The following is a 23,329-nucleotide window of genomic DNA, read 5'->3' as shown; positions in this document are numbered from 1 at the left end:
CTGGTTTCTCCTCAATTTCACTCGTCTACACTTCACATCGTCATTGATTTAAAAAAAAAAAAAAAGTGAAAGTGCTTTCTTGCAGAGGTAGATGACTTTAATAACACTCATGTCTGGATGGTACATGTAAGGCCGGGGAGCTGTAGATTCTTTATGCTAATCTAAGCCAAAAAGCTGTGAACATCCAGACATGGACGACTGGAGGATACAACAGAAGAAGACCTACGTCTCCAAACATGCTATGAAGAACACTGGTATTCATTTGATGTGTGCTTAAGATAAATTTGGATGTTAAATTAGTTTCTTTTCTTTGTTTCTAAGAGACTGTATTAACCCAGATGTATGAATAACCTGCAGATGTCAGGTTTAAAAATGTAAATATGTTCTTTTATCAGAAGATAATGTAACAAGATATATAGTTTCCACAGTAGTACCAGAACAACGCACAGGTTTATGAAAGTGATGTAATCTTGTGTGGGTTCATTCTGAATAATCAGGGCCAGGAGAAGATAAATTGACCTGTCTAGATACAGCTGGACGAAAAATCCGTAATTATCCCATTTGAATTTTGTTCAATATCAACATAAAAGCTAAATCAATCGATGTATATCAATATAATGTGTATACAGTGTTTTCTGTCTGTTAACAAGTTGAAAAATGACAATTTACTGGCTTCTCAAACTTTAATTCTGACATAAATTGAGATCATAATCAAAAATTGTAGTTGCCACCTCAAATACTCTAAAGTAAATGTTGCCTCTTATTCAAAAAGTAAAAAGCTTATTTTGACTACATTTGAGGATTTAGATTACAGGCCAGGAAATAAACGATTATATTTTAGTTGTGATCTGGAATCAGAATTGTTTAAAAGATTGTTACTTGCGCGAGATAGTGGAGTGCACTCTAGTTCACTTTTCATCTGTGTGCAATGTTGGTGTACTGTTGCATTTAAAATGTTTTGCACTACGCAGCCACTTGTTACTAGTCTGGGTTCAATTCCCATGAGACAGTGGCTCACTGTTCCTGCACTAATGCTCACATGTGGTAAACAAAGCAAATGTGTAAAGTGGGTCAGATCTTGTCTTAGCCTTCTTAAGGCCAGTGGTGTGAATATGTAGGCTGGACCAGATTAAACTGGCATAATAACCACTTGACTGGAGTGACGCATACCCACATTCATAACAGACATGTGGATGTTAGTTAACCTGCTGCTGATGCCAGCACTGTTCATTTGAGCCACACATAAAAATCTGTGTGTTTTCTTACTTTTACTTACTTACTAGACTAGTTGAGAAGTCTATGCTTAAATTTATATCAGAGAAGAAACAAATTAAGATCCACAATAACTCAATCCAACAGAGCCAGAACAATTTGGGTCCTTTTCTATAAGGACTGGTATTTAGGATCTAACGGCATCTAGTGTGACTGCGTATGAGAAACTAAAGTGGCTTTCAGGTAAAAAATAAATAAATGATACAAATAGATAATAAATTAAACCACCATTAATATAAATATATTTATTTTTTGTTCATATTTCCCCATAAAACTGGACCTTAAACAGTCAATTTGTGGGTTTCATGACATCTAGTGGTGAGGATGCAGACTTCGGGTGACCTACAGGTAACAAAAATGCGACCTGCTCCCTCTGTAAAGTTATTGAATTGCTTCCACTAGATTTGCCTGAATCCTACACATTGGAATTTAAGGATATGAAAACTTCATTATTGGAGCTGGGTGCCTCTGCTTGTTTTGGATGTACAAAGATTTATCAAGTAAAAAATATGACCAATCCTAGGTATGTCAGCGATACAGTTTAAAAAGAAAGATATTGCACAGTACTAGTCAGTCAGCTACATCACTTTTCAATAATATCAAAATACAAACAGAATTTGTTAGACATTAATGCCACACAGATAACTCAGAATCTGTGAAGTCAGACTACATTTTGGGACATCATTTCTCTGTGAGTCCGCTGGTGAGTGCGAAGGTTACTCCTCTGAGAAAAACATTTGCCACAAACTTCACATGTGTACGGTTTCTCTCCTGTGTGAATCCGCTCGTGTATCTCCAGATGGCTGACGCGATCAAAGCTTTTCCCACAGAATGGGCAGATGAACCATTTCTCCTTAATGCGGTGGCTCGCCATAGCTTTATGAAACTCTGGGTCATTTAAGAGGAATAATCTGCTGTCAGAGTTAAAAGCCGACATGTTTTTAGTTTGTGCATGTTTCTCTGAGAGGAATCTGATGGACAGTCCTCTCTCTGGGAGATTTATTGCTTCTAAAGGATTTATTGCTTGACTTGGCTGACCCTGGGTGAAAGTCAAAGAAGGCCTTGATTTGCTCGATGCACCTTGTCCACTGTCTCTCATGAATCTGTCGGAATATGCTGTCTCTGCCGAGCTGTCATAAATGTCCAAGGCATTTTGAATGAGCAGGATTTCCGAGTCCAGACTTTGTGACAGCTGCTTTGGTTCAAAAAGGCAGTCCGAGGTGTCGTTAGTGTCGCTGTCCCCCACTAAGACAGACGTCCACTGCTGGCCCTCTCTTTCTTCCAGGACCCCAGCAGGTTGCTGGTTAGTGTCCATCTCATGGTGACCGGCTCCATCGTTACCACTACTATCGGATTCCTCCATTTGCTCCACAATTTGGACGTCGTCCTCGTCTTCGAGTTTGACAATTAAGTCCTCATCGTCTGTGTCGTCCCTTCTACAATGGTTGGACTTGAGCTGCTCACACTGCTTCTCTTCTGTCTGAGCAGGTGGTGGTTGTGATTGTGGTGGTGGTGTGTGGTTTGCTGGGATGTCCGCCTTCTCTCTGACACTAGCATCAGAACCCATTGTCTGAACTGAATCTATAATGAGTCCTGAAACAACAGCAATAAGCAGATACAGTTAAAAACTTTATTCATCTTGACACAGTTTCCTTAAAAAACTATTATTTTGCTTTGTAACCAGGGCACTACTACTGTTTTAGGAAGTGAAATTCAAAATATGAAGCTTTTCTTTCTCAAAACGAGACATCAGACGCCAATATATTATTTTTGACAAAGCAGTCAATTAAATTGAATTAAATTAAATTTGATTTAATTTAATTTAATTTAATTTAATTTAATTTAATTTAATTTAAAAAAGACAAAGTAATAAATTAGCTTCACAGTTACATTTCATTGATGGTTTATAAATCTGATTTATTCATCATAAGTTTCTACAGCGTACATATCGTAGATGGACATGCACAAGAAGAGTTTGTTATGTGACTTAATGGATGTTTATGCTGCTTTTGAGTGTTGGAAATCATGAGAAATAACACTTAACTGCTCTGTATTTGTTTACAATTTAGCGGTCATATTTACCATCACCAGTAGGCGGCAGCAGTTTGTTGTGATGCTCTCTCTTGGAAGACGATGAAGATGATGATGATGATGATGATGATGATGTGGGAAGGTTTGTAGTTTGAGCCAGAGGCAGAACAGCCAGCCGCTCGTTTTCCATCAGCATCAACTTTTTGTTCAGTGCTTCGATTTCGCTCTGTCTGCGGCAGAGCTCGGCCTGAAAGAGGGCGAAGCCGTCCTCCCACACTCTGCTGATTTCCAACACTGCGGCTTTAGCTAGCTTCTCCATGATCGAGGTTAACTTGCTCTGAAAAGCCACACAGCTGGCCATGTTTGCTCCCCGCAGCGTTTCTGTGTCTCTGCTGCCTGTGGCGACGTGAGCACACGCACAACTGACTCAGCGCGTCAGAGAAAATCACTCAGAAGTCACAGTTTCCACGGTGGAGTTCACATTAGCGTTGTTGTTAAAGGAGAAAAACATGGAAGTGTAATACAATAGCAACCGGAAACGGGGCGGGACCACACGATGACGGCGGACATACGGTGCGAGCAATAGGACAAAATATGTCAATGCGAGATTTCTGACGCCTGACTAAAAAAAGCTCTTTCGCTTTTCTTACACTTAATTACGGATAAAATGTCAATATCGAGCATAAAACTCATTGGCTGTCAGCCATTTTCAACGTAGTAGCCGAATTGACGTCGATACTGGAGAAAGGATTTAAGATTCGAGAGTGTTTATTACTCATTATCACACAGCTGCCTATCACAAATCTGGCCATGAAAAGTAGAGGAGTAGTGTGGAATGGGTTAAGTTTGAACAAGATTACATGTAAAAAAAAATGTGTCTGCATGCAATCAGAACGTTGGCTAGTTGACTAAAGTATGGAAAACAATAGTATAATCATCTGAAAAATGGACACACACTTTGAATTTTATTTTAGAACAGATAGTACAGCTCAACTTAATGTACCTTTTGACAATATATCTGCATATTATGTGCAGATGTTTAATTGTAACAGTAGTTAATCAGTGTTTTATTCATTTTAACTATTGTATGTGAAACTGGTGAAAGGACAATAAACCATAAAAACTGACTGAAAAAATATGTATACATGCATACGTATATAGAATATATTATTCAGTTGTTAGATCAATGTCCTTCATGAACCAAATTGGACTGTGGGCACTAAATATCTGCAAAACGGTCCCTACTTCCCAGACGGCACCTCACGCAAATTGGAAAGGGTATATAGTAGCCCCATGGTTCTCAAACTGTAGTACATGTACCATCAGTGGCACACAAGCTGTCTTTGGTGGTAGTTTGTCTTATTGAGGACAAGGTTGATACGAAGGGACAGTCAAAGACAGAGAGGTTGACTCCTGATGGTTCTCCAAATCCAGTTCTGTACTGGTCCCATCCACGTTTAAAGTCCACAGTGCCATCTTTTCTTCTCTGCATCACCTGCAACAGATTTCTGTGTTTGGTGGAAGTTCTCCAATCTAATCCATCACCAGCTGTAGCATGATCAATCATTATTTTTTGGTGATAGGTGATGACACTGATATAAGGTCGTAAAACTGAGATCGTCACAGTTCCTTCTGACCTACCTACCTACCTACTTATATATCCATCTATCTACCTACCTACCTGTCTGTCTACCAACCAACTACATTTGGAGAAACTCCTTCATGGATTTGTTGACATATCCACCACATTCACAAGAATGGAGCAGCAAAGATCAGTCTCCACACTTTCTTAGGATGGGTGTATATTTTGCTGTTTGAGTGTAATGAGTGCTGCCTACTTTTGTCCACTAGATGATGCTGTAGTTCTATGTGCGCACATACTCCTCCTTTTTGAGGATTTGATCCGATGGTCATCAGATTGTCGCTGATATGTTACTTTAATTTTCAAAGAATGTGCATCTGATTTAAAATATTAACAGTATTCGATTCTATTGGATACCTTAAAGAAATCACATGACTCTATTTCACATATGGATGGACCAATAATTACCCCAAATGTGGTCCATTTTAGTCATTCATAAATGTCACAATGCGTTTAACCATTTAAGTACAACAATGTATGTACATGTGTGTAATAAATATGAGAAGGGCTCCAAAGCAACAGAATGATATTTAAAATATTTAATTAAACACCTGCCTTTTCTTTTCTTTTCTTTTCTTTTCTTTTCTGTTGTTTGGAAATGCATTTTATTTTGTTAAAACATGTTGCAACAGTTGAGTTCACGCGCACAAAGAGAGACGTACGCTTATTGGCTCTCTGACCCGTCAATCAAACGTGGGCGGGGTCGATGGAAGAGGGCTGTGGGAGCGAAAAGACGACAGAGCTGTCAAACACCAACAACCGTCAGAAATAGTATCCCGGGCAGTACGAAACACATAGGGGAGCTTTTCTATGCGAACACGGACAACTTTTCTGTCAGAATTTAACTGTATTGGAACTTGCACTTTTCCATCGTCGCGACTGAAAACTTCTTCTTGTGTGTGTTAGTAGTAGTAGTCTCATGCTAATGTCTGTCACCGTTAGCTCTTGGCTTGGGTCGAGTTTGTTGACAAACTAGCCTCTCGGCTAGTCGCGGAGCTAGCTGCTGCAAACTTTGTCGCTCTGTTGTTACCCTCTCTGGTTTGCGATAAATACTTTATGACACAAGTATGGGAACCAACTGTTTTTGCACACGTCGCTTTGAAACGAAAGCAGGTAGGTGCAAAACTTGAACTAATAACTCTTATCACCAAGTGTTTTTGTTATTGTGTTTAATAGCCAGTATTGTGTGTAATATGTTACCATAAAGATACCAATTCATCATACTCTTTCTTCATATGACTTGCACAGAACTCTTGGCAGCATTGTCCGTGGTGTTCAGATAATGCTTAGTTTTTTTCCAACGGTGTCCGCACCATGGACTTGTTCATTACTTAAACCCTTGAAGAATGACAGGTATGCAAAGGCTCACATATCATGGCAGTTTATCAGGTTTAGATGCTCAGATAAGAGGCTATTCATTTTTATTGAATGTGACCTTGCTCAAATACTTGACAGAGATTTGTCTCTTTCTCCAGCTCATAGGAGAAACATGATTATGTAATATATTTGTAACAGTTAGCAGTAACAACGATTAGATAGAGTCATAAATGTTTACAGGATGTTAAAAGAATATGTGAATAGTTCTGGGTTGTTCATTCTTTCCTTCATTCAAACACACAACCAAGTGATTGCCCCTCAAACACATTTACACCCCATTTAATACTGTTGCACTTCAAAAGGCACTCCAGGATTTGCTCAACCTATCATTATAACATCACTTAAGTTTTTGATTTATTGTTGACATTTTCTATTAGTCTGTAATCCACTGGGACACAGCTGGAGAGTGTTCAGGCCCCCGATCTGCTGGTAAAACATTTGGCCTGAAGCTGCTCTGGAGATGTCCCATCTGTTTTGGAGTAGCAACAGGCCACATTTTAAAGACCAAAAAAAAAGACCGCCTTTTAAAATTTCACCCTTTTCCATGTGTAGTCTCTTTAGTGTGGTGTGTTAAATACATGTCTTTTGGAAATGTAGGCAACGCAGTGTAGTTACAAAATAAATATAGAAACGAACGCTGGTGGCTTGCCCTCATATTTTTTCTTCTAATCATTTGCCTCAGAAAATTGCCACAACATATAAATATAACTGTAGGACTATGTGATATAATTTTATTTTCAATGGTTTAAATACATTTTATAGTGTGGCCAACGTTTTTATCCTTTATCCTTGTAATTGGGATGTTTGTTGTCAGTGAATCATGGTGAATCGTGTCTATTTTTCTTTTTTACAGCAAAAGTGGGTGTAAAAATTCTTTTGGTGGTTAGTACACTGGTTTAGACTGGAAGTATCATTCCAAATGAACACTGGTTAACGTTTGACTCACCCACAGCGTCTTTCTAGAATAATGAAGTTCCTTAAGATTTGCATGACTGAAATTTTAGTGTAGGAAGTTTATGTTTAGTTGGCATCAGCTGCTCTGAACACTGATGTGGGTGCATGGGAACAGACGCTTGTATATTTGAATCAATGGTGAATTTTACTCACTTGCCTATTATTGACTCCGCACATGCCAAACAAATAAGTTGATGAAATGTGATGTGTCTCAGTTCTTTCTCAGTCTTGCATTGTTTTGGGACAGGAACGTTAACTTTGTAGTACCAGCATTTCAGCAAGGCAGAAAATGAAGTGGCTTCAGAGAGAAAGAAGAAATAGGAGGAAGAAAAGCCTTTTAAGGATGTTACTGGGACAGAGAAAGATCTCAGTAACTTGCAAAGGGTCTACTGTCTATGATGTAATACTAACAGAACAAATCAGAATCTGGCTGTGTCCACTCAGCTCTGTTTTTAGGATCCAAACTTATTTAGAACTCTTCTGGGCCAAAAATGGGCTTTTGTTTCTCTTTAATTTGAATTAAAATGTAACTGTTTTATATCAACCTCTTACTGTTAGCCACAATTTCCCATGTCCTGTGTACGCACTCTAAAAATGTCTGTACAATAAATATGACTGAATTACATTACTCTCAGTGAAAACGATGGCACGCTTTGTTGCATTAAAAGCAGTACTGTGAAGAATGAGTCAAAAATAAATTATGGATGCGCTTGTCTTTACTACCAGCTTTGTCAAAGGTCATCTCCCTTCACTCATTCTACAGCATCCATTACTTTATTACCTTCCATGCTTAGTCTTAGAGGCTAATTACTTAATTAAATGCACAGGCTTAATCAATTCAAAATTGATGGGGCATTTTCTGCTGAGGGTCAAGGAATGTGTTTTTCAATCTATTTTTATCTACTTTATTGCCTTCCATCAGTATTTGCAAGATATATCTATAACCAGACCTGTTTCATCAGTCAAAAAATTCCCTCTAGCCTCAAGCACTCCTAAATGTTAGATATGAAAGCCACATTGTTTACAAGTATAAAGACCTTTAACCACAGACTTCCTTTCCTGTTCCCCTTTGTACCCTGCTGATTTTGTTTTGGATGGCATAAAGGTCCGGGACCTGAGCTATTCTTTGGCTAATCTCCCATATTTGGACAATCGGCCCCTATTACAGCCATTATATTTGGGTCTGTTGAGCAATAATGGTTTGTCTCATCCATACTAATGCAAGAGCCGGTCTTCTGTCACAGCTGCTTTAAAATACCTAAACCTTTCTCCTACAGCATAGGTGTGTGGCATGAATATTAATTGACTTTTCACATCCTAATCTCAAACTAATGAAACATTTTTCATCCATTTTCCTAGGTCTCCAAGGATTTACCACACATTTGTCAAATATGTGAAGTCCCCCTCATCCTGGTGGACTCTACTTACAATCAGTGAGGAACTGGTCCAGTGGGAAACGGGTTAGTTACCGGGAGTGCTCTAAGGAAAAGCCAGAGTCTATGCGTGTGACATATTCCCACTCAGGACACAAACTAAGTCAATTCTGTGCTGTCGTGGAACGATTGGCACCATTAAAACTGTCTAGTCCTCTTGTCATGTTGGAGCATTACAGACAAAAGCTCATATCACCCTCACTGGTATCACCATCTTTCACATCACCATGGATCGGAATAAAAGAAATTCCATTGCTGGGTTCCCTACACGACCTGAACGCCTCAATGAGGACAGAGATACTGTCGGAGGGGTAGGGGTGTGCGAGGTGGGCATGGGCCCGACACCACAGGTCAGTCTTTGTTTTTTTCATTTAACAATTAATTTAAAATAAAATTGTGTTTAAATTTAGAGAGATTGTTAGATTATTAGAGATTGGATTATGGGTTTGTGGCTATGTTGTCCAAGTTTCTCCATCAACCATTTTACGGTTTCCCCATCTGTCTGTGCTGTGCAAATTACAAAATGAAAGGGCAGCAGCACTAATAAACAGTAATGGCTGAACAAATACTAATGGTTGGATTTGAAGGGTTGAGTGGTTTGCTGGGTTGCCTAACACACAAAAAGGTAATCTGTCTCTTATTTAATTTGTTGTCCTCACGTTGTTATCTGTGCTGTTAAGTATGTGCTTATTTCTGTCTGTCAAGACTGAAAGAATGTACGCTTCATATCTATTGTTTAGTCCTTTAGACTGTCCCACTTACATGCAACACTATCTGTCTGTCTCTATCGTATTTTGCTGCACAAACAAGCAAATTATAGCAGTGGTCCTTGAGCATACACTGTGATTTGGTGTGTTTTTACTAGTCTGTGCATATCTTTGTCAGGTGGGCAGGGTGTGGCCATCATCCTACAGAGCCCTTATTAGTGCCTTCTCTCGTCTGACACGCCTTGATGACTTCACCTGTGAGTGGATTGGCTCTGGATTCTTCTCTGATGTCTTTAAGGTGGGTGGAGATCAGTTATTACTTTCCTTTTTATGGACCCTTAAGATATTTTTTTCCTCTTGACTTTGGCTTCAGTCTGTTGTTTGCCTTCTTATCTTGTGTGACTTCTTCTGCCTCTTAATGTGTCTAGACTTGTACTCATTTGACCTGAGGATTTATAACTTTTTCCCTTGTACGTGACAAGAAGTTGTGCTTTTGTTGAATGCCTTTTATGCCTGGTTCAGGATAAGCATAAACTTGTTAAGCATGCCTCTCATACACGTGCAGTGAATAAGCTAACCCCCAAAGTAATTTTAGATTTGATTTGACTTATTAAGTTGATTCACTCAAGACTTTTTCCTGGACATTTTAGGTCAAGTTAGTTTCAGCTGGTTCAAAGACATGAATTAAGTATGGGGTTGTTCACCCTGTTACTCAGTCCCCTCCCCCTACATGCATGTGAATGGGACTCACACCAGCGCATTTCGCTCCATTAGAGTAGTTTTGCCAGATTACTCCCTCTTCATCAACATCGATCAGCAAAGAAATAACATTTTCTCATTAGTAATATTATCAAGGGCATCATGACAGCATGGAATCTGTACATGGCTTGTTGTAACTGAGTTGTTGTGTGGGCTACTCCTTTCAGTAAGGAATTAAGCTCCTCTTTGGCTAAATAAATGACACTGACTAATATTTTTAAGTGGTTTTGGTGTAACTTGTTGTGATAGGAAGACGCTTTGAGGTTTCAATAATTAGCACCACAGTTAAATGCAGGGCTGACCTGTTGTTAAAGGGTGAAAGATCCAGTGTTTAACATTAAAGGGGACATATTACGCAAAATCAACTTTTTAACCATTTTAATACTTATATTTGGGACTCTGGGGGCCCTACCAGTCACCAAAGTGTGGAAAAAGAATACTCCGTCATGTTTTCGTAGTTCCCCTTAGTGTAAGTATAGGCGATAAAACACTCGATGTTGAATTCCCTGCGCTTATGACGTCAGCATGCGCATTTCACCGCGAATGTTACCACCCACCAGTAAGTTTACTTCGAGAGCTCCACCTTAGCTCCACCTTGTCCCTGCGAGAGTGCAGGCGAGGGAGGAAGAGCGGTATTATGTCAACGCAGAGGGACAAGTGTGCTGTTCGTGGCTGCACAGTGGAGCACAGTGTTTTACACAAACTTCCACAGAGGATTTGATATATGAAGCTAATGTGCCGGATAAAGTCAGCAAACGTGTGTTCGCACTAGACAGCGGTCGCCGTATTTAGTCAGGGGACGTATTTCACCGACGTACAAACACACACACGTTGTTAAGAAAAGGTCACATAGAGCTCATAACTGACCATTCTGACACGTCCTAATTAAAAATATTTGTTCAGTACGTCCTCCATGACCGGAGCACAGACTCAGTCTGATACAATCACATATACAGCGGCGAGCGGCAGTTTATGCCGCTCGCCACTGGCGATCAGCGGTGCTGCACTCTCTGTGCAGAGGTGCTGCACTCTCTGTGAAAATCAGCTGATCGCCACCGCTGATCGCCAGCGGCGAGCCGCCTAAACGGCCGCTGTATGCGACTGATCGCCAGCTCCGGTGCAGACCAGTGACTATGCTCCGGAGACCTCGCCACCGCGGCACCGCTGATCGCCACCGCGGCACCGCTGATCGCCACCGCGGCACCGCTGATCGCCAGCAGCGAGCCGCCTAAACGGCCGCTGTATGCGTTTAGGCAGCTCGCCGCTGGCGATCAGCGGTGCCGCGGTGGCGATCAGCGGTGCCGCGGTGGCGAGGTCTCCGGAGCATAGTCACCGGTCTGATACAGTAACATACAGCGCCAGCTTATGCAGCTCGCCGCGCGCCGCTGGCGATCAGTGGTGCTGTTCCTAAGTGTTTTTAACTGATTAACAGTTCGGCACTGTTCGGCTTGATCCTTATGTAGAACGTCTCTTCCTGTGACGGCACTCTGGCTGTTTTCTGCGCACGCTGCCATGTTGATATTGTCAGAGAACTAGTGGAGGGAGGGGGAGACGAATAGAGCTGTAAAGCGCTGTAACGAGGACAAATCAGAAACCCCCTGGAAGAAGTGGGTGTGTGTTTGCCTGTGTCTCATTTGCATGTAAAGGGACCAAGCACGAAAACCGAGCGTTCTGAAAGGGGCGGGCTTAGCAGGGTTATTGAACTGCTATGATGCTTCATCCTTATGGTATTTTGACCAAGGCATGTCACTGACATGTTCATTAGGACACCAGGGAACTATTTTAATGGGGGAAATAGGGTATAATATGTCCCCTTTAAGGAGGGTTTTTTCGGCAGAAATTCTCATTTCTATAAATTCAGTATACTTGCTTACATATTTACAAAATTTTTTTTGCTCTTCATTGACTTAGAAGAAGCCTTTTTTGTAGTTTAGGCAAAGTTCTTGCTTTACAGAGGGGCTGCATTTTGCACAAATATGTTTAGACAGCACTTAAACACAGAAGAACAACATCATGTGAAGGCCACTGAAGATTGTGACGCATTGGGGAAAGAAAGCGTTTGTTACAATCTACGTTCTCACCATCATTAATTGTACACACTGGACCTTTAAAAAACAGAATGAAATTGTGGATTAAGGTGTTATCTTGTGCATGTGGTATTTTGAAAATAATGGCTTAGAGGATTTTGAAGACATCAAACTGGGCTAAATCCTGTTATATTTTGTATGTCTTTATATTTTTCACGTCACTGTGTATTTTGGAATTTGAATATGACCTTCACTCATTGGATTCATGAACTGGATTGACTTTCCTTCTCTATAGTGCCTCTCTTTCAGGCTGTAACTTTTGGGCTTATTGATGTAATGTTGATGCATTGGGTCTGACAGCTACTGTTGGGTGTTTTGCATTTGGTTTGGAAGATCTAAAAGGTCTGTGTTGGAAGCCAATGAAGGCATTTTTAAATTCACATTTACTCTCTGGAAAGCACCCCACTGTGGAGATTCGTCATCCACTGCAAAAGAGTGAACTACAGACCATAAAAAGTACACAAAAAGCAACCTGCGGTTTCAGTTATTGATGTCCACATTTACTACATTAGACAAAACACTTAAGTATGTTATACACTATTTACCAAAGCAGGAAACCCACACAAAGTTTGTAAGTTGTGCTGTATGTCTTGTCTGAAGGCTAAAATATAAGCAAACATCATGTTAAAGCTAATTCTCAGTGTTTATTCAAAGTGGAATCTAATAGACATATAAACATTTCCAGCTTCCTACATGAACGCTGCCACTTAACCACGATTCATCTCACTCTCTTGTAGTGTAGAGGAGATGAAGAGCACAGTGAGGTTCAAAGGCATGGAAGAGGTGACGGAGGAGAGAAAAAAGCTTCTGATGGTTGAAAGGGATAAATATAGGGGTTAAGTGGAGGCTTTTGCAGGTTATTGAGTATAAGGGATGGTGGCAGACAGGGGCTGTAGTAGAGTTCTGAGGAGGAGTAGAGGGAGATGGGGGTTTAAAGGTCAAGGAAAAAATGGGGGCTATGATTTCTAGGAAAGTGCAGAGGTGAAATGACACGTTCCATAAGAGAGTCTGCAGGGGTGGAGATGGAACAAGTGAGTAAGATGCAAGAGAGAGATATTACTGCTACTGTGGAGTGTGATTTGGGGATGATGGTTTGCTGGAGGACACAGTGTTAGGGTGGAGAAAGAGGGGGATCAGGAATAAACCTAATGGGGGGATGTGAAGACTGAGAAATAGGGGGTTGGAGGAGGATAGACGGATGTGGGGGAGGAGGCCTTCAGGGGAGTGGCCATCTGTTGTTTCTGCTGTCCTGTGGTGGAGACTGTCGGCTCTCGCAGCCAGGCCCCTTCCTTTGAACTTGAACAGAGAGATTTTTGTGTCTGTATGTATGAGATGCAGAGACACTGGTGTCCCCCTAAATGAAAAAAACACACTCCATCGTCCTTTATAATTATTATACAATGTACTGTATACTGTAGTTATTGTTGATAAATGAATATACCACTTCTGCCCTATGGCAACATATTTTACTGATTTTCATCAATACCCCCTATATACCCCATACTGACTAGTCCCAGCTGTCAATTCTCTTTGCTGCTGTAAGTAATATTACCCTCCACTGTGTCACCACTGTGCCGTGGCTGTGATGATGGGAGATGTTCATGTGAACAATGGCTCTCCATTGTTAGCGGATGATGAAAAGCTTCCCTCTGTTATAGTTGATATGATTGACAGGCTACCATATTCCCATAGAAGGATTATTCTTGTCTGAATTGATCTCAGAGAGATTGAAAATGTGTAACATAAGAATCATCTGTCATCATATTTTTTTCTCAAATGACGCATAGACATGTTCTTGTTTTCCATAACTAAGCATATCACTATTGCACATTTACAGCATTGAAACCATGTTATGTATGTATGTGATCATATTGTATAAATGAGACTGTATGTCTGCTACTGATGTGACAGTCAGCATTCTGAAGGATTCCTTGTCTGAAGCTGTCGATCATTAATTACCTTCACTCAGGTCCAAATGTGTGTAAGCATTTAAAAGTTTTGGAAATTGTTCTAAATACACTTTAGTTTGTTCTTCTTATGGACTGGAAAAAAACTGCATCATGATCTATATGTGTTACTTCTGTCAGGAAGTGACTAAACAAGTGTAGGATGGTAGATTAGTCTGCAGCAGCTTGCGCTACTTACTGTGGTTTGCATGTTGATATTTCCTATTTGCATGAGTATCTTCAGAGGAAGTCAAATAGCTGATAGTTTTGTATTGAGTTGTGGCCTTTCTGAAACACGAAGTGAGAAGGTCACCTTTCTATTAAGAGGTGATGGGTTAAGAAAAAAAATGGTTGGTTTTTATAACTAATTTAAAAGAATGAATAAAAATAAAGCCCCAATACAGAGATTGAGAACGAACAGCTCCTTTGAAAATCATAAAATCTTTGAATTCCAGTTCACCCCTAAACACATATTACAACTTGTTCCTACTTAAATGTGTAGTATATTTCAGGGTTATGTAGGGCATACATAATACAGGGTATTTTTTCAGTATATTTGTCACCCTTTCCCTACACAGCACCTTTAAGACACTTGTTTTATTATAATCTCAGGGATTTAAGTTCTACTTTGATTAAACTTCTCCTTTTGCTGCGAAAGACTGTGTCAGTTGGAGTTTTGCAAGTCACACATAATCGACGCAATGTGCACCCTGGCCAACTGGAAATTTGCTCCAAGTCAGCGATGAATCCAGTCACCACAGCCAATCAGAGACCGGGAAGAGGATAGTGGCTGAAACCCCAAAGATGTGCTCATCCCAAATTTGACACTAATGTTTCTGTGTGATGTTACTACATACAAAGTCAATGGGAAGATGCCAGTAGATGAGAATTTCATGTCAAACCTTGGCTGGCAGTGCAAATTGAAAGAATCCATGTTAATCCAATCCAGTCCAATCCAATCAACTTTATTTGTAAAGCACTTTAAAGCAACCACAGTGAACCAAAGTGCTTACACAAGGGGATAAGATAGATCTAAAATTACTAAAATAAATTAAAAGACATAAAAACATCAATACAAATGTGGATATGAACCACAATAAAAACAAATAAATCAAATAAATAAACAAATAATAAAAAAAATGAAATGGAAATAACATCAACAATTTAAAAAGTATCAAAGGCCAATGAAAACAGGTGAGTTTTAAGAAGAGATTTAAAAACAGACAGGGAAGACACAATCCCCTCTGAGCTGTTAATCACAAATTGTGTGTGTTTTTTTCGAAAGCCAGTTGGTGTTGGGATTATTTGAACATTAAACGAGTAAGACCCAGCAAAGAAGGATAGAGCAGAGCAGATAGTGAGCAAGGAAGTGAAATACCATGTAACGTCTGAAAATATGTGCGCGTCACTATGAACATAGTTAGCATTAGCCACTAGGTGAGTACTCACGGTTTGTGGTTCATTCATGTATAGCGAATAATTGAACACAAATGGCGTGTATAACTTTGCTTTCCATTATGTGTGAGCACACCGTAACAGAAGACCAACGCTGGTTTATCAGAGAAGAAGATAGAGCCATGACACACTGTAGGTCACACACAGCACTATGTCCAGTGGATGGTCTGGAGACATAAAATGGGGCTAAAATAGGCCTGGTATCACCAGTCAGTGGCGCCTCCTGGTGCAGGATCATGTAGCATGTGGTCTCTGTCGCTGGTCACTAATGTAGTGTGAGCTCAAAGCAACTGCAAAAGCTCCTGATCACGTAACAACATGTGCTATGTGGAGGGGAATGGACAGTGGTCCTCTGACGTTTGAAAGTGACTGTGAAAGGGACAGACAAATGGATAATCAATGGACAGACGAAGGGATACCGATCAATGGATGGACTAATGGGTGGATGGGTGATGATGGATGTTGATTCTGCTGCCATCAGTGTCAAACTGACATCTCAGTGCACAATAACACAACATTGATTGTGCAGTTATGGACTGACACATTAAATATCATGGATGGTCGGCTATGACTGACCTAATTTTTCCACTTCTTTTTATATTCTGTCTTCCTATTCTTCTTCTTTGTGCTTGAGTCACACACTTATCAGAAAATAGCTGTGTTTTTAAGCTTTTTAATGATGTATCTGTTGTTACGCAAGCTGAAAAGTCTTTGTATCCAGTTAAATATAGTTTCTTTAAGTACACTTTACACTATTGTTCAGTTGTATTGGAATGTATTTGCAGCATGTTGAAATGTGCCATCATTTGTGTGCTTTACAGGTACATCATCGCGTGTCCGACCAAGTTATGGCTCTGAAAATGAACAAGCTCAGTAGCAACAGAGCCAACATGCTGAGAGAGGTTCAACTCATGAACCGGCTTTCACATCCAAATATACTCAGGTTGGTAACGGAATTATTGCTTTGTTCAAAGGGGTTAAATATGAAAACTGAAGTCTGACGTAGATAATATGTGTTAACCTGTTAGGAAAACCACCACACACTAGCTTGACTTAGGTGTTCTTAACTATTGCATTATCAGATATAACATGAGCTATTTTGTATAACCTGTTTAGCCCTGTTTCTCTATATACCTTTTAATAGTCTGCAAGGCCTGTTACGTGTTTGTGTATTCACTGGCATATGATTTAATAATGAAATGCTAAGAATAATTCAGAATAAGATCACTATCTTAAACTCACAATGGGCTTATTTTAAGGTTTAAGGTCACTCTGGAACTTCTCGTAATAAAGAGTAATTTGCATTTGTAACATTACATATTAGTAATTTCCTTGAACACATGGTTCTTTGGTGATATGTTAGATTTATTCTCTCACAATTATCTCACTGCTTTTACCTCTTCTCTCACTTGAGTCTCCTTTCACTTTACAAGTCTGTGGTTGTGACCTGTTTCCTCTAGGGTTGGCGTGAAACTGTGTCAAACACACAGCCTATTAACAATGGATTTTCTAGACTGCCAGCTCCCGTTAGGGCTGGAGTAGATGCCTAATGGCTAGAAAGCAAGGAGAACTCTTTCTGACTCAGGGGAACAGTTGAAGGCTTTGAACACTGACATCATCATTATATTTTATTTATTTAAATTCAGACTATTGTTTAATAGCATCTTTAAGTTTAATCATAGATTCTTTCCCTAGGCAACAGATGGACCTTGTCTGCACTTACACTCCTATGTAAAATAGAAAAGAAAATTTCAATCACTGACTCAAATGCTCACTATAGGCCTTGGTTTAGTTTTGCAATCAGTGCCTCTGTGCCTTTCTAGTTTTTTTTCTGTTTATCACTACTTCATGAGCTGTTAATTAGAGGTGAGACTTAATGCTGCATAAAGACCATATGTTATCACGATACCCAACGCAGTGATTCTGATATTTGTTTAAACCGATGTTCGTGCAGCAGAGGAATTTTGTATTTATTTAATATATTGCAAACATGCATAAGGAGTGCGCACTGGCTTCAGTTTCTAGAGCAGTGTTTCATCCAGTTAATGCAAATAACATATCTGGTCTCTCTCTAAATGTTGGTCTTATGCTGTCGATGTATGTTCAAACAGTACCATCACCTTGTTACACTTTAATTTGTCTCATTAGCCACATGAAACCCTGCCTTGTTCTCTCGTGGCTTTATAGGATACATTTCTCTGCCACATTCTATGGCATCATTCATCTTGTTTTTTTTTGTTTAGTTTTATTTTATTTTAATGTTGTATTCCATTTTAATTGACTTCATTGCTCCTTATTCCAGGTGTTTAACACTTTGTTGATTTTTCCTCTGTTAAAAAAACAAAAAAAAACACTTTCTGTTCATGAGAGGGAGTGTTTTCTTTTGAACATGCACATACATGCATAAATACCTAGCACACACACACACACACACACACACGCAAACACATGCACAGTTTTACAATGCCATCTTTGTTGAGCACGCCTCAAGGGTTGTGTGTCTGTCTGTGTGTTAACAAGCAGGCACTGAGAGGGTCATTGTTAGCTAAAATCCAACAAGGACCCATAAAGTTGACCTTTTCATTGCCTCTAGAATTATGAGGGTGTCAGTGCTGCTTGTGTATGAAGTTGGTTTATATGTCTCTCTGTGCACACGCACACATACATCGTTTTATTTTGGTTGAAGGAGAGAACATGAGTCAAAGCTCAATAAAAATGTAAATAAAAATTGACTTGTAGGGAAAACAAAGTATTTTTTTCTAAAAAAGTTGATAGTGTAAAGATAGCTTTAAAAATAAAATAAATGCACGGTAGAGAATCGTGCACACAGAAGTGACTGCAGTGAATGAAATGCTGTGTTTTTGGAAAGACTGTAGAAATTCATAGACAAGGTGGAAGGAGAAAAGGGGGGGTGAAGCAACTGGGCTGCCATTATCCTCCTGTTTACTGACAGTCTCACAGTAATCACTTGTCTGGTCTTGCTCATAGGAATTTGTTATGTTTTTCCTCTTGAACTTTTTCTTCATCCCCTCCCTGTTCTTCATAAAAGAGTTTAGTCAAGATGTTTCTACACTGTTTGAATTGAAATGGCTCTATAGAACAGGTGATTGAGCCAAGAGAAAATACTGTACATACTGTGTGTAAAGAGGTTTCTCTTGATTCCGAAGACCTGTCTGTGTGTCCGCCTCCATATGCTGATGTAATCCTTTTTTATGGAAATCAACAAATGTCCTGTCGTATTTAACAACTCCTTCATTTTGCATATCTTTTGTGCTCCTGTAGGTTCAAGGGAGTGTGTGTCCACGAGGGCCAGCTTCATGCTCTGACGGAGGTACATCACAGACACAGACACACACTATTTCACATTAAAGCTTCTCACAATGACATGTGAGAACATAGTGTTTCTGCTGCTGATGAAAGGTGGTTCCTGCTATTTTTGGGTGAACATCACATCATCTTTAAACACAACAGGGTTGCTCGCCACTCTGTAATTGTGGCAAACCAAAACTGAGTGATGTTGTGTTTACACAATAACACTTAGGCTGTGTATGTCTGTGTGAGGGAGACAGAGGAATGGGGAATTTGATATAAGCGGTTAATAAAATTCCCCGGAGGTGCTTAATGTGACAGCAGTACACCATTAGGGTTTCAGTGAGCAATACTTTCTACTTGCACATAGTCTATATTTATCCTACGTGTGTGTGTAACTGTGTATTTGTTTTTGTGTCATTGTGTTAGGGAGACATGGAGAAGTCACTGGTTTGTGATAGCCATTAATAACTCATGGAAATGCTTAACAAACATTTGCTAAAATGCCACTTGCACACTATTCAAAGAAGGTCAAGCTTCAGTAACAGAGAAATGAGAGGAACAGTAGGTTGAATTTAATGTTATTTAGAATTTGATTTTGCCCAGTTTGCCTGTATTTATGTTCAATAACATAAATATATTGTTATTTTTAGCACAAACTAAACATCTACATTCCATTTTCTGAACATTATTATGATTGTGTGTCTTATTTGTTAGAAACCCAAACAAGTAAGTGTACAGTATAATTCATGTTTCTTCGATCAGCACATAGCTTCACTTTTGGATTTGCCCAATTAAACCTGTACCAGGACTGATCTAATCAGCATAAAATGGTTCAGTCCAATATTGAGGAGTAAAAATGCTATCCTTACAGTTTTGTTTAAAAGATCGATGAACGTACGACATGTATAGATGGGTAAAAAACATGTTTTTTTGCATCTTCTTGCCTCGTATGACAGTTAAACTTTTTTCTGCTTTTTAACTGCTGGGGAAACAAAATATGTAAATAATTAACTGTATACTAATAATTAGTATAATACTAAAATGCTAGATATTTTCCAGTACATAATCTACCTATCCCTCTATCTAGCATGGCTGTCAAAGGTATCAAGGGTCCACGGTACCTTTAAATAACAAAGGTCCACAAAGCCATGTTCCTTTCCTTGCAAGAATATTTACTCAAAGGCGTAAGGCCAACGGTTAACTACTTTAACTGTTACAAATTACACTGTCATAAAAGTAAGCTGATACCCTCTGCCACAGAGAGTCATTTCTATATCCTGATGTCTCTCAATGCATTCACACATATACTACACAAAAACATGCATTCATGACAGACATACAGTATACTTGTGCATGCATGCACTGCAAATGTTCAACCAGCATCTTAAAATGCACGTCTGTAAACACACTTTCATTGGAAAACACATAACACACAATTCATCCTTCTTAGAAGAAAGAGCACTCTGTTAAACACAGTTAAGATCCTTCACGGCGCACACATGTGTACATGATTACACTGCTCAGTCAATGTGCTTATTGTAGCTCTGCCAACAAAGACAAACACCAAGTCTGCAGTTTCAGAAGAGAAGACACACACACACAAGCGCATATTGTGCGACACACACATAAATATACATAGGTGCACACTGCGGTTGGTCTTGTTTTCATGCTGCGGGGTAAACAGATCCTGTTGTGTCGTGTCAGGACCTAAAGTGAATGCTCTGACCCTGGTACCAGGCTCTTGCTGTTTTGTTACCTGACCCCCACCATGAGGCCGTGTTCAGAGGAAACGGAGAATGAAGTTATTGCTTGCCCGCGAGCTACCTTAAAGAAATTCACTCTCTCCTTTGCACACACACACACATGCAGACACACGCACAAGTCCAAATACTACACAAAAACAAGATTTATGACCTATCCTGCCACTAAATCTGAACACAATTTTCAGAAACATTATAAAATTAATTATATTTTAATGCAAAGTACAGAACGGTTGCATTTTTTCACAAGACATGTTTACTAGATTCATACTATTACGATAAGTTTAAATATTGGGGCTGATTGGTTTAGATAATTACTGATTATTATTTATTATCAGCCTAATATTATTATTATTTACGCTTTAAATGTACTATACTATTAACAGAAATATTACATAGACATACAGTCATATAGTCCACACCATTGCTGGTAAGTATTTCTTGTGAGCATTGTCCTTTAAAGATTTAGGAAGATGTAACAAAAATAACAAACAAAAACAGAATAGTACATCTCACATCAGTTTACCCTGTTGCTAAACTAATAACAGTACAATCATAATTGGGATTTATGTTTTTATTTTGTGTTTTAATGTCCTTAACAGAGCTGTCTAAAGAAGTGAAACGAATTTCCATGGGATCTAAGTTGTATAACTTAGTATTGCTATGTTGATAGCAGTTGTATAGGTCAATGACCACATGACTCATTTGTTTTTTTTGTTAAGTGTTGTTATGAAAATACTGAAGCTTGTGTATTCTCTATTCTTTTTGAACAGAGTTTCCATATGAAGTTATATAGAGATATTCAAGAGTTAAGAAATAGAGATGTTCTTTTTCTGCCAAATATCAATTTAATGCTGCTGCAATTATAATGTGCTAATAGTGAGTCATGACCCATGTTAGGATCTTCCTGATGTTTGAAGCTGCTCTCGGCAGCAAACAAAGATCCTTTTGTTTTGAGTCTTTTTAGCGTTTTTAACCTGAAACACAGACAGTAAAGCAGAGCCATGTCCAGATTACAACAACCGTATGTTTTTCATTTCCTCTGCACTCCACATTATACACAATCATGGTGAGGTGCTGCTATGGTTTAAACATGTGCTATGTCAAGTAATCACTGCATTATGTCAGTACCTCCAAGAATCGGATCAGGCAAATTCCACAAGAAATGCCATCTCTAAATAAGAGGCTTTCCCCCCCCCAAATGTGACTCCTATTCAGTTACTTTTAGTTGACAGCAGGTACATGCTTCCTGTAAAGTCTAAAACCATGTAAGATGCATTTTGATCTCGATCTTAAATAACATGATAATGGAAGAAAACAGGTTTGAATTGTCTCCAGTTTAGTTGTATCCATATTTTCCCAAAACCCCACTGAGCAGAGAACAGATGTTGACCTCTGTAGCTACTGAGGAATTTGTTGGACAAATGCTGTAATCCTCAGACATCATGAATATATGAGCGTGTTCGTGTGGTTGTGTGTGTGCGCGCACGACAGAACATTTAAAGGTAACAGACTGGAGACTCTGCCTTTTTAAGGGAATGAATATTATATGTACGGCACATGCACAGTTACAAAATAGCTTTTTTAATCAAAAACATTGCTTCGTCTCTTAATTCATGAGTCTTCAAGCTTTTGTAAACTAAAAAAATAATAGCAATAAACCTTTGTTCTGTTATGGATAATTGACTGTGACTGGTTGATTAGTGTATACATTTTTAAAAAACTGATATTACAGAGCTATTAAGCTATTATTCTAAAATTATATTTGCAAAATATTATATGTGAAATTGAGGATCCATTTATTAGTTTAATTTTCTAGTGCATTTTCATTAAAAAAAATGCAAATGTGACTTAGAAAAAGAGTTCAGGACATCTGTTCAATCGACTATTGAACGACATAAAGAGCAACTTTTTAATCCACTGTAATTTAAAGGGTTTAAAATAATAAAACTGTAGGGAGTTAAAAATTTATTAATACATACCAAGGAAAACAATTAGGAAAATAAAAGATATGTAGATGATATGGATAATGTGGATGGAAATGTGTGGATGATAAAAAATTAATCATTAAATACATTATATCATCAGTGCAAAGATTTTAATTTATCAAATTAGAATTAAATTAGAACAATAAACACCAAGATAAAAAATCACGAAATTAAAGGCAAGCTAAAAAGATGAAATTTTAATGTCTTTCTTAAAAAGGTAATACAGTCAGTATCTTTAAGATGTTTTAACATCTTTCTTTGGAGGATGACGAGGAAAAAGAGTGACGTCCTCCTCTCATAGTCATTCCCCTTCTTTGGCCTAATTCTGTGCCTGTCGGTCAAACGAATAACCAAAGCTAACCCTGACAATCTAGTCCCATCTCTAGTTAAACCACTGTTGTCCATGATGTGTAACATGGGATTGGGATTAGTGTGTCAGATAAGTTCTTCTGGATCAAAGCTGACAGGTACAGTGAAGAACCCTGGCCATTGAGCTGATTTGCCCATCTGGCTGCCCACTCTTCAGGGGGCAACACTCGTTGCAGCTCTAACTGAGATTAAACATCTCACATTTAATCTCATGTAACCCCAGTTCACTGATACAGT

General features: G+C 39.0%; 2 protein-coding genes across 4 annotated transcripts in view; one reads left to right on the top strand and one right to left on the bottom strand.

Annotated features, from left to right (window-relative positions):
- Window positions 1–396: 396 nt before the first annotated feature.
- LOC131469532 (zinc finger protein 239) lies at window positions 397–3,857 on the bottom strand. Its single transcript, XM_058644566.1, has 2 exons — window positions 3,355–3,857; window positions 397–2,865 (listed from the first exon to the last, which is right to left on the bottom strand). Exons 1-2 carry the CDS (start codon window positions 3,662–3,664, stop codon window positions 1,934–1,936), a joined length of 1,242 nt encoding a protein of 413 aa, XP_058500549.1. The 5' UTR covers window positions 3,665–3,857; the 3' UTR covers window positions 397–1,933.
- A 1,794-nt stretch (window positions 3,858–5,651) lies between these two features.
- The window catches only part of tesk2 (testis associated actin remodelling kinase 2), a 29,420-nt gene continuing 11,742 nt past the window's right edge, over window positions 5,652–23,329 (top strand). For 2 of the 3 annotated variants that reach the window (XM_058644516.1, XM_058644498.1), the window contains exons 1-5: window positions 5,652–6,058; window positions 8,636–9,059; window positions 9,595–9,714; window positions 16,485–16,606; window positions 18,946–18,994. In XM_058644516.1, coding sequence (XP_058500499.1) covers window positions 8,937–9,059; window positions 9,595–9,714; window positions 16,485–16,606; window positions 18,946–18,994 — 414 coding nt within the window. In that variant the 5' untranslated portion in view covers window positions 5,652–6,058; window positions 8,636–8,936. Of the gene's footprint in view, window positions 6,059–6,208; window positions 6,299–8,635; window positions 9,060–9,594; window positions 9,715–16,484; window positions 16,607–18,945; window positions 18,995–23,329 lie in introns of those variants that run through there. The other variant, XM_058644507.1, reaches the window with a different exon arrangement.

The sequence above is a fragment of the Solea solea genome, chromosome 1, assembly GCF_958295425.1.
Source record: "Solea solea chromosome 1, fSolSol10.1, whole genome shotgun sequence".
In the NCBI taxonomy this organism is placed as follows: Eukaryota; Metazoa; Chordata; class Actinopteri; order Pleuronectiformes; family Soleidae; genus Solea; species Solea solea.
The sequence above is the reverse complement of the archived record's forward strand: the minus strand, read 5'-3'. Positions and strand labels throughout refer to the sequence as shown.